Consider the following 20,671-nt stretch of genomic DNA (forward strand, 5'->3'; position numbering starts at 1 on the left):
AATGATTCTCTCTCATCATTGATGTTTCTATCGCTCTCTCCTCCTCTTCCTTCCTCTCTGAAATCAATAAAAACATATATATTTTAGAAAGTTCCTCTGATTAAGAGTACCTTTGGTTTATCTGAAAAAAGTCCATTTCACCCTGTTCTTCAGAGCGTTCTGCTGGGTGCACAGGTTTAGGTTGACGGCTCTTTCCCTTCCGTGCTTTGAGCACATTGCTCCACTTCCTGCTGCCTTCCATTCCGCTGAAGGGAAGTCAGCTGCCGGTCCCATCGCCCTTCTGTTGGTTACGTTTACGGTTTTCTCTTTGTCTCTGATGTCCTTCCGTTTCCTTAGGATGCAGCTAGACGTGGATTTCTCTTTAGTTATTCTGGTTGAGAGAAACTTCCCATATCTGTGGCTTCATTTCTGGAATGTTCTCGACCATTATCTCTTAAAACATCACCTCTTCTCCATTCTGTTTCCTTCTGGGACTGGACTTTGTCTTCCCTTCCTTGTAACCTAGCACTGTCTACTTCCTGTGATGAGGGAAATGTTGTGCAATCTACAATGTGCAGTGTGACAGCTGTCAGGCATCTGTGGCTATAAGCTCTGAAAATGCAGGCGGTGCGACTGAGGAACCGAGTTTTAAATTTTATTTAATTTTAATGAACATAAATTTACGTTTACCTTGCCATCTGTGGCTAGTGGGCTATTGTAGTGAACCAGAAAGCTCTCATTTCTCCTTCAGCGTTTTTAACAACTTATCTTCCAACATTGCATTCTGGGTAATTTCCTATTTTTTTTTTTCCATTCTAAAAATCTCTCTCTTCAGCTATTTGTCTGCTATTTAACCCATCCTTGGACTGATTTTTTTTCCTAATGCTGCTACCAATGATATATTTTTGTTTTTAAAAGTTCTATTTGGTTGTTTTCCAAGATTGCCTGGTCTTTTTAGACAGTCTCTTGCTGTTGGCTCATTCTATGATTTTATCTGAAATTTCTTTAAATACTGCATTTGTATTATTTTTTGTATTTGGTTTTGACAACTGCTCTATCTGAAAGGCCTTGGAGGTTTAAGTGTGCTTGAGCTTCTGCTGACTCTCATGCATGCTGATCTCATATTTCATCTTCTGGGACGCCAGGGCCCAGGGGGCTGAGAGGTAGGTTCTGCCCCTTCGCTCCGCCACACCCCAAGGTTTACTCCCCCGTTAGCAGTCCTGCTGTCCGCATCTGTCTGGACAGACACCCGCTTTTGCATCTGGCTACCGCTCACTGCTCCTGCTCTGGAATTAGCTCAGAGCTTTAGGTTTAGGGGTGGGGGTGCCTGGGAGATTTCCCTTACTTTTGCTGAGGCCAGCCATGCATTAAAAAGTATGTTTTATTCCAGATTTAGTGGTTTTTGTAGAGGGAGGCCCTTGGGAGCCTGCCTTTCTCTACATGCCCCCAATGGACACCCTGCTTGCCGTGTGCACTGTCCACCCAGCACTCACTCTTCGTGTTCTGCTGACCCTGCCCGTGTGCCGGTCTGTCCATCTGCCCTGCCGCCAAGGGAGTCCCTAGGTCGGCGGTCAAGTCTATCATCTCTTCATTAGCCAGCCCTGCCTCACGGTGATGCTTACTGCCATCAGTGGTGGTAAAAGCCCAAGTTATGGGGGAGGGACGGACAACTCCATTTGTTTGGATGTTTTTATTTTTGTTTCTGTTTTTAATCCTCACCCGAGGATATTTTTCCACTGATTTTTAGAGAGAAGTGGAAGTGAGAGGAAAGACAGAAACATCGATGTGAGAGAAACACATCGATTGGTTGTCTACTGCATGAGCCCCGACTAGGGCCTGGACCGGGGAGGAGCCTACAACCGAGGAACATGCCCTTGGCTGGAATCGAACTCGGGACCCTTCGGTCCGCAGGCCGACGCTCTATCCCCTGAGCCAAAACAGCCAGGGCTGTTTGGATGTTGTTAAAATTTGATTATGTCCGGGCACCGCTTCTGCTCAACAACCTTCACTGGTTCCCGGGACAAAGTCCAAACTCCTTCCAGGACAGGGGTCTGTGGGAACCAGTGACACTGTCAGCTTCCCCTCCGTCTCTCCCCTTCCCTCACACCCTGGGCACCCAGCGAGCCTGCCTCCCGCCCCCATCTCCATCTGCCCTACCTGCTGCCCTCTGCTCCAAAGGCGGCCTGCTGCTGTCTTCTCGGCTTGGCAAACTCCTACGAAACCTTCAGGGTCCCTTTAAATCCCTCCTCTTTCATAGAACCCTTCTCTGGTCACTAGTGTAGGCCCGTCACCCCTGTAACACACTCATTCCCGCTCACACTCACGTGCTCGCACGTCAATCCAGGTGCGCCCCCGCGCCGCCTGTCTCATGGTGGGATTAATTAAGGTTGTGTAATTATGTGATGAGCGTCCGTGCCTCCCTCTAGACTGCAAATTCCAGGAGGACGGAAGATGGGCCTGTTTTTGCCCCCGAGGTAACTTGGGTACCTAGCAAGCAAGCCCTAACCCAGCCTTGCGCTGGTGAATGTTTAACAACGGGCTCTTGCATTTTGAAAAAGGGGCTTTGGTTTGTAGCATGTGCTTGCCCATCTCGTTGTCCTCGTCCTCAGCCTGACACCCTCCCCGCCTGCCTGCGCGCCCACACCGATGACCACGTGCTTCTGGGGTTCCCGGGAGAGTGTGAGTCCCCCTTGGTCAGGCCCAATCAGCGCCTGTATTGAAGGTGGAGCCCTCCCTCCCCCCCTCACCCTCCACCCTCCCAGTCTCTGAGCTCCAGAGCCCGGCCAAGGCCAGGAGAAATGGCTGAGCCACCTGGCTGGGCTCTCAGGCCCCTGGTAGGCTGACTCCGGTCCTGCTGCCGCCCTGGCCACATGGGCCTCTGGCTTTGAGGCCGAGTGGGAATGAAGCGGGTAAGTGCCCAGCACAGCCCTTGTCGCCCTCAACACGCTTAGCAGTGGCCCCGTGCGTCCAAGTCATTCCAGCTCCCACCAGAGGCCCCAGGTCCTGTTGCTAACGCTTGCCTGCGGCTCCACCATCCGTGGCTGTGAGCACGCTGCATCCTCCCCGGGAGGTGGGCACGAGGCTCCCACAGGCCCATTTTGCAGACGGGAATGTGCAGCTCAGAAACGTCCAGGGAGGCTGTGTTTTCTCTCGTTGGCCTGCATTTGCTTTCAGCTGCGTCTCCTGCAGCGCTGCGCCTAGCAGCTGCTATCCATCTATTTACCTTTCCAACAGCCTGGGAGATAGGCCGTTTCAGCTCCATTTTACAGAAAGGGAAACTGAGGCTCAAAGGGACTGGGGGACTGGCTTAGGGTCACACAGCTAAGTGGTCAAGCCCAAAGACCTGGCTCCCAAGCCTGGTTTGCTCCTCCACACCCCTCCTTGCGCTGCTTGGTTTTTATAGACTCCGCTGGGTTCCAACTGTCGCTAACACGAGTGTGTTTCTTACACACACACACACACACACACACACACACACACACACAGACCGAGGGAACCTGAGAATGAATGGTTCATACCCCTGAGCTGCCATTGCTTTGTAGATGGCTCTCAAACTCCCTCTGGCGTACAGAGAGCCTCCTCCCTGTCAGCGCAGCTCTGGTCCCTGCGGTGACAGCGTCAGAGTGGCCTTCTCCCTCCCTGGCCCAGAACCATAGATTCCACCCACCCCACCCCAAGACATCAGCTTCCTAACAAGGAAGGATGCTAGCACCGTGCAGGCCTGCAGCCAATTTGGATGTGACTCCAGCATGGCTGGCCTGTCCCAAGGAAGCAATTAGGCAGCTCCGAGCTGGTGGGGTGACAGGGGCCGGACGTCCTGGCAGGAGGCATGCCCTTTCCTCTCCCTGCATCAGGGCTCGGCCCTTCTGTCTACACCTGGGACCGGGGACAGCAGCAAAACGAACACCAGGATTGGCGTTCCTTAGCCTGTCTTCTGGGGCCCCTCCACCTTCAGCAGGTGCTGCCACGGCCCAGGTTTTCTGAGCAAAGGGGATGCTCACGTAGATGGAGGTCCAGACTCCCCGCCCTCGCACCTGGCTCCCCTCGCTTCTCAAGGTACATGGGGATCCCATGTGAGCCACAGGGACTTGCCGTGGCCAGACGCCATCAGAAACGTGGCATGCTTAGAACTCTTCAGACAGCCACTGGCGTGGGGCCTCCAAGCACAGAAGAAAGCAGCGGAAGGAGCCCCCCATCCTGACACTTCCCAGGGGGCGCTCCACGGACTAAACGCAAAGGCATGGATGGGTCTGTGGTCAAGTTTGGGAAGCACAAGGTGGAAAAAAGGGAAAAATTTTTTTTTTCTTTGCAGAACTTGTCAGAGCCTTGAAAAGCTAATGGGTTGTCTCTGAGGATTGGAGACACCACGCACTGCTTCCAAAACGTACTGACCCAGAGATTTAGTTTCTTCCGGCTGAGTCTTGTGGTCTGTGGAGCACTGGCCTGGGAGTCAGGAGCCCTGGGCTCCAGAACCAGCTCAGCCACGGGTACCCTGCTAGGCTGTGGCAAGTCCCTTCCTGCAGTCAGAGAGGAGTGGGCGAGAGGCCACTGAGAGCCCGTCAGCTCTAGAATTCTCACTTCCTCTGGGCCGACCCCTGGCTGGCTCTGGCAGCACGGGTGTGCTGCTGAACTTACTTGGGCCTCAGCCTTTGCATCTGTACAAAGGGCCCTGCTCTGCCCGTCTCACAGGGCTGGTGACAGGCTGGCGTGAGATCACTGTCATCGTCTCCTCATCATCGTGGCTAACGTTCACGGCTACCCCAGCCAAGCCTTTTACACACAGGAATTCCCTGTATCCTGGCAGCCACCCTCGGACACTCTTACTGTCCCTACTGTACAGGTGAGGAGACTGAGGCACAGCCAGGTTAAGCAACTTGCCTAAGGTTACCAGGTGGCAAATGTCAGGACTGAGGTTTGAACTCAGAGAACCTGCCCAGAATCTACACCCTTAGCCTTGACCCTCGTCTGCCTAGGGCAGTGGTCGGCAAACTGCAGCCCCTTGAGTGTTGCTCTTCTACAAAATACCACGTGTGGGCGCGCACGTAGAGCGATTGAAACTTTTTGGCCACACTCAAGGGGCCAAAGAGCCTCATGTGGCTCGCGAGCCGCAGTTTGCTGGCCACTGGCCTAGGAAAGGGCGCTGTACACTGTGGATAGCTGTGACCTGAGGGGCACTGCTTCACAGTCTCACTGTGGGTCACCCCATGGCCTCCCGGGGAGTGTCTATGTCCCTTGATTGACAGGCTTTCAGAAGCCAGGAGAGGGTGGGGGGCATGAGCAGCCCCCACTTTCCTGTTCGGCCATGGGGAGCAGGGGAAGTCAGAGGTGCCCATGGAGAATGGCTTTTCCAGTTTTGAGGGGAGCAGGAGGAGGCCCGAGGCAGCCCTGCCTCTTCTCCTCCTTGGGGGCGCTCCGATGACCTAACTCATGGATTTCACACTGGCTTTACGCAGACCCTTCGCTCAAATGAAATCCATCTATAAGACAAACAAACCAAAGCTGTGGGCCGCAAGACAGTGAGTGTCAGGCGAGGTGGTCCAGGATGGGTAACCACTGCCCTGGTCTGTTTCAGGGGGAGCCTGAGGCCCAGAGAGGGAGATGCACTTGCCCAAGGTCACACAGCAGGTCGTTGGCCCAGCTGGGAGCTGGGAGTCCAGAGCCAGGTTCGGGGCTCCTGATTGCACTGGGCTGAGGTGGGGCCTCCGCAGGAGCCTGAGAGCAGGGTGTGGGCAAGCCCTGTGGGACCCTCAGCAGCTGCTCTGCCCCCCATCTCTCCTCCGAGTGCGGCTTAGGTAGCCGTACGCTCTATTTAGGGTTCATACCGGTGTTGATGGGGCAGCACTGGCCCCAGACCAAGGCCAGCAGGCCCCCCAGTGCTCTGCAGAGGTCTGTCTCCACAGACCAGACCAAACCGGAGATGGTGGCCATCACATCAGAACCTGGATTCGTCCAGGCTGGACGCCTGCCCTGCCACTTCCTGACTGTGCGCCTCGAGGAAAATGAGGGACCCTTTCTGGGACTAGCAGGGCACTGCGGCTGGCTGCCAGGGCTGCCTGGGGCAGCAGCTACGGTGCCGGGCCCCTGAGCTCTGCTCAGCAGGCCCAGCAAGGGCGCTGGTCACCAGCACCTTGGGGGCAGCCCGGGGTGTTGCTTGGGTGTGGCTCCTCCCCTAGAACTGCCGGAAAGGTGGTCTCCGCCTGCCTCGGAGGCCCCTCGGGGAAGCTTTCCAACGGAAGTCTATACTGAAACTCGTCTGAGCGCAGGGTCTACAACATGACAGCTCTGGCTTATTTACCTTGTAATGTGATTGCATTTGAGCAAAGGGTCTGCACCTGCAGCCATCACCCCGCGTAATCGCGTGCAGCTGAGCCCACGTGCGATCTGCACGGAGCTCCCTGATGCAGGAGGTCCCGCGTGCAACAGCTAAGAGCGGAGCTCCCGGCTGAAGGTGGGGTTGGAGCCCTGCCTGCGAGTGCTTTCACTAGCTCCGGCAATGTTTTGAGGGATCTCTGAGGAACCCCTAAAGGTTCCATGGAACACAGTTTGCAAACTCCTTGCTTATTCCAGTTTTTCCCTCTCCAGGGTGGAGAACCTGAGCCCCCAAGCCGAGAGCCTGCACAGGGCTTGCTTGGCTAGTGAGGCTTCCTGTTGTCCCTGGTGAAGCGCTTGGTCCCATAGATACTTTTAAGCTTATGTGGCTGATCAGAGACTGCGTAGCAGTTACTGAGAGCGTGGACTTCGGGGCGAGACCGCGGGAGCTGAATCCGGGTTCTGCCGCTTCCTAGCTGTGCCTTGGCGTGGCCATCTGTGAGCGAGGACATCAGCAGCCTTTCTCTTGGAGTTGGAGGCACGCCTTGCTGCCGGACCAGGCCGTCTCTGGCTCTGACATGTCTTTATAATGTGCCACCCTAGGGCGACCGTTGGGACTTACACCTCAGGAGCCCCGCCTTGGGCAGTCTCCGTGCTCCCTCGGCCTGACTCTGCCCGTGTAGCCACAGCAGAGAGGACGTTTCTACTGGCTTTGGAAAGACCAATGCTGCTAGGGCTGCGGCACCCAGGGCCAAATGCCTCCAACCCTCCCTTCCCGAGACAGAAAAACCTGGATTCTCTCCCAGAGCAACAGTGGACCTGAATTTGGACTCCGAGGACCGGGCATACAGCCCCATGCCCTGATTTCACCCCCAGGGACAGACTGGATCCATTCACCTTCTTTAGGCTAAAGATGGGTGTCAAGCTGCCTCCTGCATTTCTCCTCCTGAGTGAACGTAAATCCACTCAAGTCACAAGGAACACACACTGTCCTTCCCAGGCTCCCAAACACATGCGGCGCTTATGTCTGAGCCTACAAGGTAAGGGGGTATTACGCCCATTTCAAAGGTGAGAAGACAGGCTCACGGGCCACAGCTGGAGCGATTAGCCAGGCCTGGCCGGGCCCCACGGGTGGGCTGCAAGGTCCTCCAGGTGGAGCATGACGTGCAATTTTATCGATTTTGTTATTTCGGGGCAATTAACTGCTACTCACTGGAAACCCGCTAAGAAAGCAGTGAGCGATTTCTAAAACCCCAAACTCAGAAACGCCAACGGGCAGCCAGCCAGTGGTTCCCGGGGACATGCCGGCTGCTCCAAGTCCTGCCATTTTCAGGGGGAAAAGGTCAAGGTTTTCCGTCGCTGCTATTTTTACTTCTAATGCTCAGCCCTCCCGGGATCACTTTCTTGTGGCTTTAGTTTGTTGGGGGCGGCCTGTGCTGCGTACTCCCCTGGTTTTCAGTACCTGGGCTCTCAGGCACGAGGCAGCGGCGGCTCAGGTTTGAATTAGCCGAACCCCAGATGCCATCAAGTGATACTGCACTGGTGACGGGGTATGACTGCGTGTTCACAACACAAAACGGGCCTTACAGACATCCCGTCCCCCCATCTGCTCCCAACAATGGGCTCTTACGCTTTTTCAACTCAACCCGTCCCCCACCCATGGGCAAAGCACCCCGGGCCCCCTCCCGCCCACCTGTTCCCAATTCCCGGTGGAAGAAGAACCTGGTGGTACCTTCGGGAGCCCGGCTGAACGACTTCTAACACAGTCACGGCCAAGCTCCGGAGGTATTTTAAATTTCTAGGGCGTCCTTTTATCATCTCAAGTTACGAGTCTATCCTTCTGGAAAAAGTTACTGCTAGGTCTTCCCTCTCGTCTTCATGACCACCAGCTTCTCTTCCCACAGGCGGTGGGAACGGTGGGAGGAAGGGGGCACGGGGTCCTGCGCCCACGTGGAGGGCGAGGGGGTGAGTTGAAAAAGCTGAAGGGCCCATTGTTCGGAGCAGCTGGGCCGGGGGAGGGACGGTTGTGAGGCCCGTTTTGGTGACAACGCAGGTGTCGGGTGCCAGGGCCCATAGGTATTTTTAAACTTACATTGTCAAAGGGCGGGTGACCCCACACGGGGTGGCCTGGCGCACCTGGGCTCCCCGAGGCCCGGGGAGGGAAGCACACAGCAGCTGCCCAGCACGGTGGGGCCCGGCTCCTCCTGGGCCAGAAGGGGACAGGGCACCGGTGTGGTGGGTGGGGCTGCGGGTGCGGTTCGGGGGAGGGGGTGGGGAGGGGGGACTCCGAGGCAGAGCAAAGCTCAAAACCTAGGGCTTGTGCCGGCCGCGTGTCTGCTCGGCCCTCCCGCCAGCTCCTCCCTGGGTTTCTTTTTCTGAGCCTGGGGGTCAGGCTCATGGGAACAGACGTGGTCACAAGCGCCAGGGGAGGCTGTGCCAGAGAGAACTGATGGGGGACGAGGGAGGAGTGGGCGGGGAGGTGAGGTTCACACCAGGCCCGGCTGAAACACAGACAGTGCCCGCCTGCTGGGTGCCAGCCCCGCACTGCCCAGCTGGCACTGTGCTTGGAGGCAGCGCAGCATCCCTAGGTTTGAAGCCCAGCGCTACTATTTATGCTGATTTCTCGATCACGGAGGCCGCGGGAGGGTTAACGGAGTTAACACATGTCAGGTGCGCAGCGTGCGCCCCGGCCGCGGTCAGTGCTTAGTGGTGTTAGCTGGGACTGTTATTGCTATTATTAGGGGCCCCTGTCGGAGCCGACCAGCAGGCGGGAGAGCCGCAGGAGGGCAGAGGACAGCCTCGCAGGCTGCGCACGGCAGGACTCGGGCGCCCGCACAGCAGGGCCTCACGGAGGCATGCGGTGCCAACGGTGCAGCTTCCCCTGGCCCGGAGGCTGGGCAGCCCTGCCTCAACTTCTCACTAACAGGCGCCGCTCGGAGTTGGGCCGTTTGGGACAAGGTGTCGGAGATGACAAGGAGGGAGGGCGGCCTTTGAGCAGAGCCACCAAGATCTGAACAAGGTGTGGCCCAGCCCGAGAGGTCACACGGCTCCTCGAGAGCTGGGATCTTGGCCGAGTTGCTCTCCCCTGGGCCGGCGTGGGGCCTGGGCTAGTTTTGGGATGGCACACGGGCTCTCTCCTTGTATGCCAACTCCGCCTGACGGGCAGTGGCCGCCTGAGGCTTTGTAAAGTCAAGAAATCAGGAGCCACCTGATTTGGGCGGGGCAGGGAGGCCCTTTACCAGATTCGTGATGCCTGCACGAGGCCAGGGAGAGGGCAGCAGTGGCATCTCGAGGCCACGTGCCCTCCTCCGATTGGCCCAGGGGTCCTCCAGCCCGGCTGCACCTCGGAATCACCAGAGGTTAACGCTCTGATTCGGGTGCTGGCCTGGCATCGGCCGTAGTTTGAAAGCTCCGCGGGTGATTCTAATGTGGGGCCGGGCTGAGCACGGCTGGGGGAGATGCCCGAGTAACTAGGGCCTAGTTCCTCGCGGTCCTGAGCTCTGTAGCCTCTTGGTCCCGTCTGCTATCCCCGGCTTTGCGCTTCCTTCCAGCAGAAATGACGGGAGGTAAGAGGCCATACTCCCGTTAGTTTCACGGCTGGAGTAGCTTTCTGTTGAGGCTGGGAGATAGAGGCTGAGGCACTGGCTGCCATCGGGGATGGGGTACCCGGGGGCCCCTTCTCGGGACGCACTGTGGAGTTTCGCTGGGGGAGGCTTTGTGTCTGGGGGACCTCCCGGGGTTCAGAAAAGCCTGGCTTACTCTGGCTTCGGCAGGGGGAGAAGGAAGCCGATGAAAGCTGACCGGGGCGCTGAGCCAGGGTGCCAGGCTCCGAGCTGGGGTATGAGGACCTCGGGCAGCCCCGGATGCCTAGAGTAAAGCCAGCAAAGACGAGATGTTTCTGGAAGGCCACCTGGGCCTCAGCCCCTCCATCAGCTCAGAACCCAGCCAGCTTTCCTCGGCCCCTCCCGTCACCCCCTGGGGAGCTAGCCCTGGCATTCCAAGAAGCAGGTTGTGGGGACTTGGCCTCCCACCCAGAGCAACATAGAAGCAATCAAATAACATAGAGTTCGGTAATATTTTAAAATAAGCTTTATTTAGATTTTTTTAAATATTTTATATTTGCATCCATGCCTTCGAGAAACCTTTCCCACGGGAGAGGTGATTTTCATCTAATGTTACCCATAACTCATTCGCTATTTGACGGAGTTCCCTTAAATAAATCATCCTTAGCAACTCTGAGAATTATCTCCTAATTTACAAAAACTGAAATGAAAAGGAGCTACTAAATCATTACCGGGAGTGGTTGCAATCTTATTTTCTCGTAAGGGAAAACAATAAAAATCCATCAAAAGAGGAAAAAAAAAAGAAGATTCATGGGGGAGAAAGCGTTTTCTAACATCTCTCTCTGTAGAGAAAGACATGGGCTCTGGGCTCTCTGTTAACCGGCTTGGCCACGGGAGGCCAGAGGGAGCTTCGTGAGTGCCCGGCCTGCTCCCTCCCAACCTTGCACGGGGGGGGGGGGGGGGGGGGGGGACGGGGGGGGGGCGGCAAACGGGGGCTTTTCTGTTAGTTTTAGAGGCTTTGGACAAAAGACCCTATCAGTTCTGATAGAGAATCTCCAGCACTTGAAAATTTAGTTTCTTTGTAAGAGCTGAAAGTGTTACTGTTAGCAGAAAGCGCAACTACTGTTGTTGAGAGGGTGTGCGAACTGAGCTGTTAGTAGTTAAGGTGGAGCCGTGGGTGGGGATGGGGGGTGGGGCTCACAGGCCAAGAGAAGAGGGAAGCTCCTTTCAGGCCTGGGGAGGCCCTGGCTTCCAGCTCACGTGATCTCCATCACCCCACATTTAATGCACCAGGTTCTTTGCCAGGAAGCCTCGCTGAGGCCAACACAGCTCCCAAATAGGCAAATGTTCCTGCCCATCCTCTCTCCTGGGGCGAGTGGGCCAGGCTGCTGGGACCGCTGGAGCAAGGGCCCCGGGGATCCCGAGAGGTTCCGCTAAGTGTGGCTGGAGGGGCCAACCAGGACGGGGTCAGTGTCCCCAACAGCCCTCCCCTTGAGAGAGAACCCCCCGCCCCCCACCTCCAAGGACACCTGCCTGGCCAAGGTGAGAGTAACCCAAGGCGGAGAGACACAGCTGCAGGGAGGAACGGATGCCGCAGGAGGCTCATGGGACTGGCTGCCTCCCCCTGTCTCCAACCTCACTCCACAGACAGACCCGAGAGAAGGGGACCCCTGCAGGACGCGCTCTGCTCACTGAGGTCAGTGTTCTGTGGTTCAGATAAATAAATAGAGAGAGAAAGGCCTGGAGAGAGTGGGGAGAAAGGTGAGCGCCCGTCCATGCAGAGGCGGAAGAACAGGGAGAGAACAGGAGAGAGAACGGAAAAAAGCAAGCTTTGAAATCCCACGGCCCCTGGCCCCCGGCCCCCCTCCACTCTACCTCGCCCGGTTTGGCAGCAGCATGATAAGAGAATAGACTAGTCAACAGAAACCCCCGCCTCCCGCCCGCCCCGTGGAAAAATATACAATTCCAATATTTATGTAATAATTTAGATAGAATACGTCTTCTGCATTTGTGCAAATAAATTAAACGGAACCATCTTCTGTTTCTTTTTTTTTTTTCCATAAAGAAAGAAATGGCAACGCAATTTAAAAACTGGCAGGCCGTGAAAAAGAGCCCGTTGGACCTCAACAAACCCAGCCAAGACAAGGCTCCCCGCCCCCGGCCGGGGCTCCGAGGCTGCGGAGAGGGACCTCACCCTGGCGACAGTGGCGTTCTGTGGCTAAAGTGACTTGAGCGCACCCCGAGCACAGGGTCTGGTCCCACACGTTCACACGGGGGCGGGGGGCACGGGAGACAGACCACATCCTCGGGGACAGGGGCTCCAGGAGTAGCAGTTCGGACGAGGGACATGTACAAGCACGGAGTGCACAGTCGTTTTTGTTATTTACAAATACACAGCAGTCCTTCAAGTTTTCAAGTTTCATAGAAAGGAGGGGAGGGGAGGGGACAGGAGGGAAAAACACAACCCAACGAACCGAACGAAAGGAAACATAAAAACAAAAAGGGAACAGAAATACAAAACGAAACAAACCCAGATGAACAACACGACCGTATCGCGCCGAGGACGACAGAGAGTTGACAGAGTCACACACGTTTGCGGTATGTACATCAATTACAGAGGTGGCGCCGCAAGGGGGAGGGGTCCCACGCGTCCGCGCCTGGCCCCGCCCAGCACCCACACCTGCCACGCACGCCCCACGCACACCCACACGCACAGACACGCCCGCCGGGCGGCGGGCGCAGGGAGGCGGGTATCACCAGTCCGCGTCCTCCTCTATGTAATAATCAGGGGCGGTACCATCAAACAGGCCGGGGTCGAGGGACTTCCGCTGCTTCCCTCTGGCGAAGACGCGGGAGATGGAGCCAAATCCCATCTTCTCTTTCTTCTTTTTCCGTTTTTGGTCTTCAAGATCCTCTAGTGACTGTTCGGGCCAAGCCCAAGCGGCAGAGATGCGGAGGAGAAGAACAGAGCCAACCTGAGCTGGGGGCGGGGCCACAGCGGGGAGGGGCGGGGCACAGAGGGGCGGGGCCTCCAGTGGTCTGGTCTGCCTGCACTCAGCCAGGGATCTTGGGCCGGTTAGGGACCCTCAGGGACAACAGTGGGACCCACTGTCATGAGAATGTCACTAAAGTGGATAAAAATGCATTATAAACATTCCACAATGGCTAGCTGCTGGTTTGCCCACAACCTTACTGGTACCTCCTGAGGGCTTGCAGGAGTGTGACCATGCACTGGGCCATGGCCCGGCCACAGGGGCACTGAGCAAGGGCACCCTTCCCTGTGAAAAAGCCCCCGTGGAAAAGGGGGCCTGGGAGCCTGGAGAGTGAGGACGGAGGAAACCAGAGCTTTGTGTCCGCCAAGGGCAAGGACCTTGAATCTGAAGTCCCCGGACAGGAAGCAGGACTGGCCAAGGTCGAGTGGGGAGGCGAGGGCTTGGGATCTAGTTCTGATGATGGGATAACTACGGGGGTTGGGGGCTGGTTTCTGGCGGAGAGCTTTGCACAGCCATGGGGTACCATTCTCTGTCAAAAGGGCGGGGCTCAGACTAGACTAATGGTTCCTAAAATATGTTCCCTGAATTCCAGGCCCAACCCTCACGTGGTGGATCCAGCTCTCAGGGTGAAGGGCCCAGGAATCCACATTTGAAACACTTCCCTGGTGGACCCTGATGGGACTTGCAGAGACCAGCATGTGCGAACCCTGGGACTAGAAAACTGATCCTACAGACCCCTCTGGCCCTCGCATTCATGCCATTTTCCTCCCTGCAGATCCCTCCTCACCCTGATGAGAGAATACTGAAACGTTAAAAATGAATAAAAGTTTCCTGCAAGGAGGGGCCCCATGAGCTCATGGCTTGGCTCATCAGACTTTGGCTGCCAAGAGAAGACACTACCAGGGCAGCAGGATGGAGGTTGTGTGATGCACTTAGTAGGTTTACAGGTCCAGAGAGGGCACGAAAGGGCAGACCCAGGTGGGAAGCTCGACTCGGCCCCCAACCACATGTGCCTCCTTAACTCCTCTCTGCTTTGGGTGCCCCAGTATGGAAGGGGGGATGCCAAGGGCCCAGGGGAACAAGGGATGAAGGCATGGTCAGGCTGGGGAGAAGGGAGGGCCCGAGAACCCGGGGAAGGCACACCTACCTGTACAATGGGGTTGTGCAGGTTCTTCTGAACTGGGCCGGGACTGTCGCCCTGTGGCCAAAGGAGAAGAGAAAGATGAAACAGCAGACACACAGGCCACATGAGAGCAGAGATGGTCCGTGAAAGGAAGCCATCCCTTAGGGACCACCTTGCCTCTAGGTGGGGAACCCACCCTCACCCCTGAAGCAGACACTCCTGCAGGGCTCAGTGGGGAGGACCTGGGGCTCACTGAGAGGCTGTCTGGATCAGGGCGCCTAGCCCGAGGCCCCGGGGTGCTCCCCTGCCTGTTCTCGACCCCCAATACCCTCTGACCAACAAACCAGTTACTCAAAGGTTCTGAGTTCCTGCCCCGATTGGTCCATTGTGTTAGACCTGGAGGTTGGCTATAGTTGGTGCTTTTCCTAAAGAAATAGAATTTTATAGAAAAAAAGGGACAAAAATAAAGAATTTTGGAACAGGAAGACTCAGGAAACTGTAACCTCTAACTCCTCCTCAAACACAATGAATCTCGTATTCGGTGGAAGGGCAGGACGCATCAGCCTGATTTACAGGTTCACAGGCTCCAGGCGGTCCAGCAGCAACGAGTTCATTAAAAGCAGAAATACAATACACATTTGGGACAGCCTGGTTCCTCCTGGGCCAGTTCTCCCTCCTATAGTATACAAAAGTGGAGAACAAAAGGAAACATACAACACAAAAAGGAAACAAAACCCAGCATCAGTTTTGTTTCTGGGGGCAAACGGATCATTTGGATCCTAAAAGCCATGACCAGGGAGTCCCCTGGTGGTTGTTTCCAGAATTGCAGGCAAAGTGCCCATGAAGAAACAAAGCATCACTTGCCCTGTCCATCAACTTCCTCCAACCTCTCTGTGCTCAGACGCCAGCCATCTCTGCTTTAAATTAATGGCCAGAGCCCGAGGGGATGTGGGGGTGGGGGTGGGGGAGGTCCTTAGTCCAGACTGGGCTGTTCTTGCTGTTGTCAGGTCAAATGCCTGAGAATAAAGGGTTCCCTGGAGCTATGTTCAGGCTCTTCCTGGCTCACCTGTGTGCACGTCTGTTGATATGTGGCATGAAGGTGGTTGAGGGAGGGCAGGAAGGGAACAAATGGTAGTTTCGTCTTTAGTCCTATCTCAAGATGCACAAACAGAACTCACGGCAGGCACCTAAAACAGGTTTACTGTGGGCAGGGCTGGCCATCTTTGCCAAGCGTATGGGGAAGAGAATGAGGCGGGTGCCCGCTGAAATGCCTGTACCCAGACAACTGGCTTACCAAAGCCCCCGCTTCCCGCTGCAGGGCCCTGTGGGAGGTGGCCTTGGAAATCAATGTACCAGGGCCAAGTTGGGCAAAAGGCGGGGCCTGTGCCAATGCAATTCAAGAGGCTTTTAGAAAACCCTTTCTGCAGATTGGATTTTCCAACGGCATTTTGGCTGTCAGCGCCACTATGGGCCCAACAAGGGGAGACAAAAAAAAAGAAAGAAAGAAAAAAAAAGGGCCCTTGCGAAGGATTCTCCTTGGGGCTGTGCACAGATACCAGAAGGTTCTGGGTGCGCTGTAAGATGCTGGCTGTGGGTACAACGTAACAGTGGCCGCTCCGAACCAGAGACTAGACGTCAGAGCCCCTCTACTAGCAGTGGTCCACCTTCTTCACCTTGGCTCTGTCAGTCAAGACAGCCTTTGTCAGCCGGGTGCTCTCCTGGGGACAAGAGAACACACTGCTCCCTTTCATAAGGCCCCAGTCAGGAAAGAATCCGAGTGGGGCCCCAGGCCCCCAGGCGACCTTCTCCCCATTACGATGTGGGCTGAATAGGGCCCCGGGCCAGCAATCCCGCTGCCCACGCAGCAACTTAAGTTGAGCCTCAGCTATTTTTATAAGCACTTTTCATTGTTAGTGCAGATAGGAAAAAATGTTTCCATTATGATTACTTGTATACAGAAACGTTACTGATTTTTATAAATTGATTTTCAACCAGCACTGTTATGTACTAGCTTATTATTAGTTCTAATGGCTTTTCAAGGTTATTCTCTTGCGTTTCCCAGGTAGATAATCATATCGCCGGCAAGTGATGGTTCTTTTGTCTTTTTCCCCCGCTATATTCGCCTCATTTCTTTTTTATGACTTATCTCGCTGGTTAATACAGCAACATGGCCTGAGGTTTTGAGAAAGCCTTCCCACGCATTTGAAGACCTGCGCTAGTGTGCCTGTCTTCACAATGTGGCAGGGGAGCCTGTTATTGTCAACCGCCTGATGGACCAGGAATGGAGAGTGGCCCCCACACCCAACCCCAATATTTCATGTTGGAGCCTAGACACGGCGGCGTCCGGTCCTCAGACCCCTGACCCACCTTCCTTCACCCTCTCACTCCTTGGGAGCCTGTCTGTCGCCCTACTAGTCATCAAGAGGTAAGGGGCTGGGGACATGTGCCTCTTGGTAGCTGGCCCCAGTATGCAATCAAACCGTGTCTGATTACATAAGCAGAGCCAATGGACTGAGAGCAAATTCATGACAAAACGTGCCAAGGCTTCTGGGAGTCAAAACACTGTGGCTCATTCCTGGATGAAGATGGCGAGCCGGCCCTACAGGGAAAGGCAGCGTGCTGGGAAGGCTGACGTCTGGGAGGAGAGGCCCGCGGTCTCGCCCAGCCCACCAGAGGGGACCCCGCGCTGCACAGACCCCGCGCCGACCCAGGCCCGCCTTCCTCTGGATTTTCCTTGCCCTCCCGGACACAAGGAGCAAATGGGCCTCCTTTCTTTCTCTCCCCACATCCATCTCTTCTTGCAAAAGGAAAGAACAGAACAGGAAGTGCCTCCGCCAGAGTGCTCCCTGGGTGGACGAGAGGAAAGAGCGAGTGCGTCTTCAGCCCTCCGCCCGCCCCCGCGGATTCCGGGCAGGGCCCAGGGCCCAGGGCCCAGGCCCCGCTGCTGCTGGCCTTACGTTGCAGAGGGAGTGCGTCCGGTGGCGAGGGGAGTTGATGTCGCTTGGCGTGGATGACCGGTCGCCTTCGGCGGCAGACGCGTCGGAGATGACGGAAGGCTGCCGGGAGTGGCAGGGGCTCACCCTGACCGCTGGAAAGCAGGGACAGCTGGTGAGTGAGGGATGGAGAGAATGGCCTCACCTTGACTGCCTTGCAGGCGATGGCACCAGCGCCCCGTTACACCCAGGAGAACAACGAGCTGTCGAGAAGACCCCTGCCCAGCTCCCCGCCCTTCTATTCTGCAGCCATCAGGGAGCAGTTTCCAGGAAGAACCTCCCACCATCGCCTCTGGATCCACGCAGGCCCCCTCTTAACCCGGGTGAGGGAGAGGAAGAGGCGGAGCTCCCAGGGACCTCAGTTATATGGGCCTGGGGCCCCACACTCCCCTAAGCAGCTACAGTGGAAATGGAGAGACTGCCTTCCCCACTGGGTCAGAGGACCTCCAAGCAGCCCCGCCGCTGTGGCTGGGCCCGCCGGCCAGGACCCACCTTGCCGGTCTGCAGGGTGCGGGGGGTGCGAGTGGTAGAGCGTCTGCTGGCTCTGCCGGATGGCTGCGGTCAGCGGCAGGTCCGCCTGCACCACCCACTCCTGGTTGCCGTTGAGCACGGTCTCGCCTGGCATGGCGAGTGAATGCCGCTTGGGGACGTCCTTGGTCAGCGTAGCTAGGGACTGCTTGGCCTGGAGAAAGAGCCAGGGAACAAGAGGACGACGTGACCTCTTGGCCTGCTGCTCGGCCACCGCCCACCATCATGAGAAAACCACGAACTGGCCCCTGGACCTGGGCATTGCCAGCTGCGTGAGTGCCAGTCAGTCAGCCAAGCACCTGCACGGCAGGCCTCCCCTGGGTTACACCTTAGATCCTGACACCCAAGTGAGACCAGCAATACGGAGAGAAAGAGGACCCCGCCCTCCACACACACACACACACACACACGCACACGCACACACGCACACGCACACACACACACACTATCACCCACTCTTTTGGGTTCTCTGAGGACTGGCTGGGACTTGAAGGACATTGTAAGGCTGGGGCGGCCCCTCCCCCCTGGCTCTCAGGGCCACGGGGCGAGGTGCAGGGGACCCGGGAGGCCCAGGGACAGTGTGGGCTGAGTCAGGGCGGTGGGCAGTTGGACAGCTTGTCCTTTCCTCAGGCGGTGACAGGTCTCTGTCAGTGTTCGGTTACCTCCCCCCAGGATATGTGGGGTTTTATTAGAAACAATAGCAGATTATTTGGGGGAGAAAAAAGGCACATATTAGCGATGTATTCATGCATATTCATCACAGTCTATTTCCACTTCCCGGCTGGACCCTCCCCGGCTCATGCAGGGCAGTGGGGACACGCGGAGGGGCTCAAGGGGCTTGCGCTGAGCTCGCCAGTGAATCCGATGCCCAGGGGGTCGTTACAGATGGCAGAGCCACCGTGAGTGCTGGCTTCGCCCCTGACATGAACGCAGATGAAATGAAAGACTTCCCCTCCTCTCTCCTGCTCCAGAACTTCCCATACCTCCCCTAAGGCCTCAGGCTCCTTCTGGCAGAGCGGAGATTCCAGCCCATAAACAGACAGTCCTTGGCCTAAAGCCTGATAGAGCCTCATCATGCGAACCAGCTGTTATTTTAGATACGTCACCGCCCTCTCTGAGCCTGTTTCCACATCTGTATAATGGAACGCCTAGACCAAGCGATCTTGGGGGTTCTCTCCAGCTCAGACACCCCAGGAGTCGGTGAAATCACTTCCCTTCCACCACCAGCCCCTGGGGAATATAAACCTATATGGCAGAGGGAGGTCAAGTTGAGGGTGTCAGCCCCACCCCCGAGGCAGGTAATCATCTCCTCCCTTGCTTAGGAAACCTTCGTGTGCTCAGTGTGACAGCCTGGGTCTCAAGTAGGGAGTGTGCCATTATCTGTACTTGATGAAGGAGAAACCAGAAGCTCAGAGAGGTTCCATGACTTCTCCAAGATGCACAGCAGGCACAGCATCCAAGCTGGGCTCCAAGCCTGGGTGTCTGACTGCGAGCCCTTTGTGGGTTCCCGGGTGCCCACCCTCCGCTGGGACAGGAAAACCAGCACAAGTGACGCAGACCAGGACCAGGAGCAATCCCTCTGCCGCAGGAGCGAGCGAGGCCGGCATGGCTCAGAGCTGCCGTGTGCTTGCAGCAGCCCCGCTTCATGCAGACTCCTGTCTCCCGGGACCCCGCACCTCACTTGGCACCGCACCTGCTTTCCCCGCCACGTGCATGTGCGTCCAGATTCTCCGTCCTGGCAGCTGCTCCTGGGGGGATGCCCGCTCCCTTCCTCCCGCCCAATCCATCTTGGCTGCCCTGAAGGTGGACTCAGGGGGAGCAATGAGCACCCGGGCGGGTCTGCCATCTGTGCAGTTAACCCCCACCCCGCTCGCCCTCTCGCAGCATTCCTGAGAGAGGAATGCCCCACACCTGGGAAGCGAGGGAAGCACAGCTGCCCCTGAAACAAGCAGCCCGGCCCGTTATGGCATCGCAGAGAGAGGCCCGGGCAGGGCTGCTCTCCAGGCCCAACCGGCTTTCTTCTCCCAGGCGGAGCCTGACCTGCCGGGGATTTGGAATGGCCCCTTCTAACTCAGCAGGCAGCTCAACATCACTGCTTCCTGACAACCAGGGGTGGGCGGTGTGTGTGTGTGTGTGTGTGTGTGTGTCCTCTAGGCTGGTCCTGAGGATGGAGTACAGGATCCTCTCCCAAACTGCCCGCCCACAACTTTAACCCTTAGGCACAGCTACGATGGAGACGGGAGCTGCCGGTGAGCGTGAAGTCTTATTAAAACCTGCATGCTTGCCTGGCTGGCGTGGCCCAGTGGCTGAGCATCTATCTATGAACAGGGAGGTCGTAGTTTGATTCCAGGTTCGGGCACATACCCGGGTTGCAGGCTTAGTTCCCAGTGGGGGGCCCTGCAGGAGGCAGCTGATCAATGATTCTCTCTCATCATGGATGTTTGTTTCTGTCTCTCTCCCTCTTCGGTCCTCTCTGAAATCAATAAAAAACTAAAAACCTGCACGCACACTGGGCCCGTGAGCTCCTGATTTCCTCCAATGTGTGTCTGTGCGCTTACACAAGCCAGAGCTGCTTCCTGCAGTTTTAACCCAAGGACGTAAAGGGGTACCTGCAGGACGGTACCTCCCCCCTGGTCTCGCCTGGCCAGCGGTGCAGGAGGGGAGCTGGACCACACCGCCTGGCGCAGGCAGCCCCGGAGGCCTCCAGGTGGTGAATCCTGCAGATGGCGGTGGACACCCCAACAACACAGGGGCTGTCGGGGCTCTTAGGCAGAGGCACCAGCACCGCAGACCCCACCTCCACCCCAAAGGGGACTGACAGCGGCAGCTTCCTCCGGGCCTGGGCAGTTCTCGCCACTAGGGGTCAGCATCGGACAAGGAGACCCAGGAGGTAGGTGGCAGGTAGGTAGGGGCTGAGCTGGTCCCAAGAGGGACCCATGGATCCTGACCAGGGCGGTCCGGAAGGAAGTGACCGTAGAAAACCTTCGTCTCATATCATCCATCACCATGTGCAGGCACCGGATTAAGCACTTCCCTGGTGTTATTTCATTGACATCCTCCCAAAAGCCCCAGGAGACACAGGCCATGGCCCTATTTAGACCGGATGAAACCGAGGCTCAGAGAGGTGACGGGTCCTGCATAAGGTCACACAGCTAGAAAGTGACGGGGGCTGGACTCGAACCC

General features: G+C 56.7%; 1 protein-coding gene across 5 annotated transcripts in view; it reads right to left on the reverse strand.

Moving 5' to 3' along the window:
- Positions 1 to 20,671, reverse strand: part of KAZN (kazrin, periplakin interacting protein) — a gene marked incomplete at its 5' end in the record, with an annotated part of 789,243 nt that overhangs the window by 17,917 nt on the left and 750,655 nt on the right. For 3 of the 5 annotated variants that reach the window (XM_081085628.1, XM_081085627.1, XM_081085629.1), the window contains 4 exons: positions 12,217 to 12,772; positions 13,992 to 14,042; positions 16,925 to 17,055; positions 17,453 to 17,642. In XM_081085628.1, coding sequence (XP_080941754.1) covers positions 12,605 to 12,772; positions 13,992 to 14,042; positions 16,925 to 17,055; positions 17,453 to 17,642 — 540 coding nt within the window. In that variant the 3' untranslated portion in view covers positions 12,217 to 12,604. Of the gene's footprint in view, positions 1 to 12,216; positions 12,773 to 13,991; positions 14,043 to 16,924; positions 17,056 to 17,452; positions 17,643 to 20,671 lie in introns of those variants that run through there. The other 2 variants (XM_081085625.1, XM_081085626.1) reach the window with 1 other exon arrangement.

Source organism: Myotis nattereri (genome assembly GCF_964212035.1).
Source record: "Myotis nattereri genome assembly, chromosome: 3".
Taxonomy (NCBI): Eukaryota; Metazoa; Chordata; class Mammalia; order Chiroptera; family Vespertilionidae; genus Myotis; species Myotis nattereri.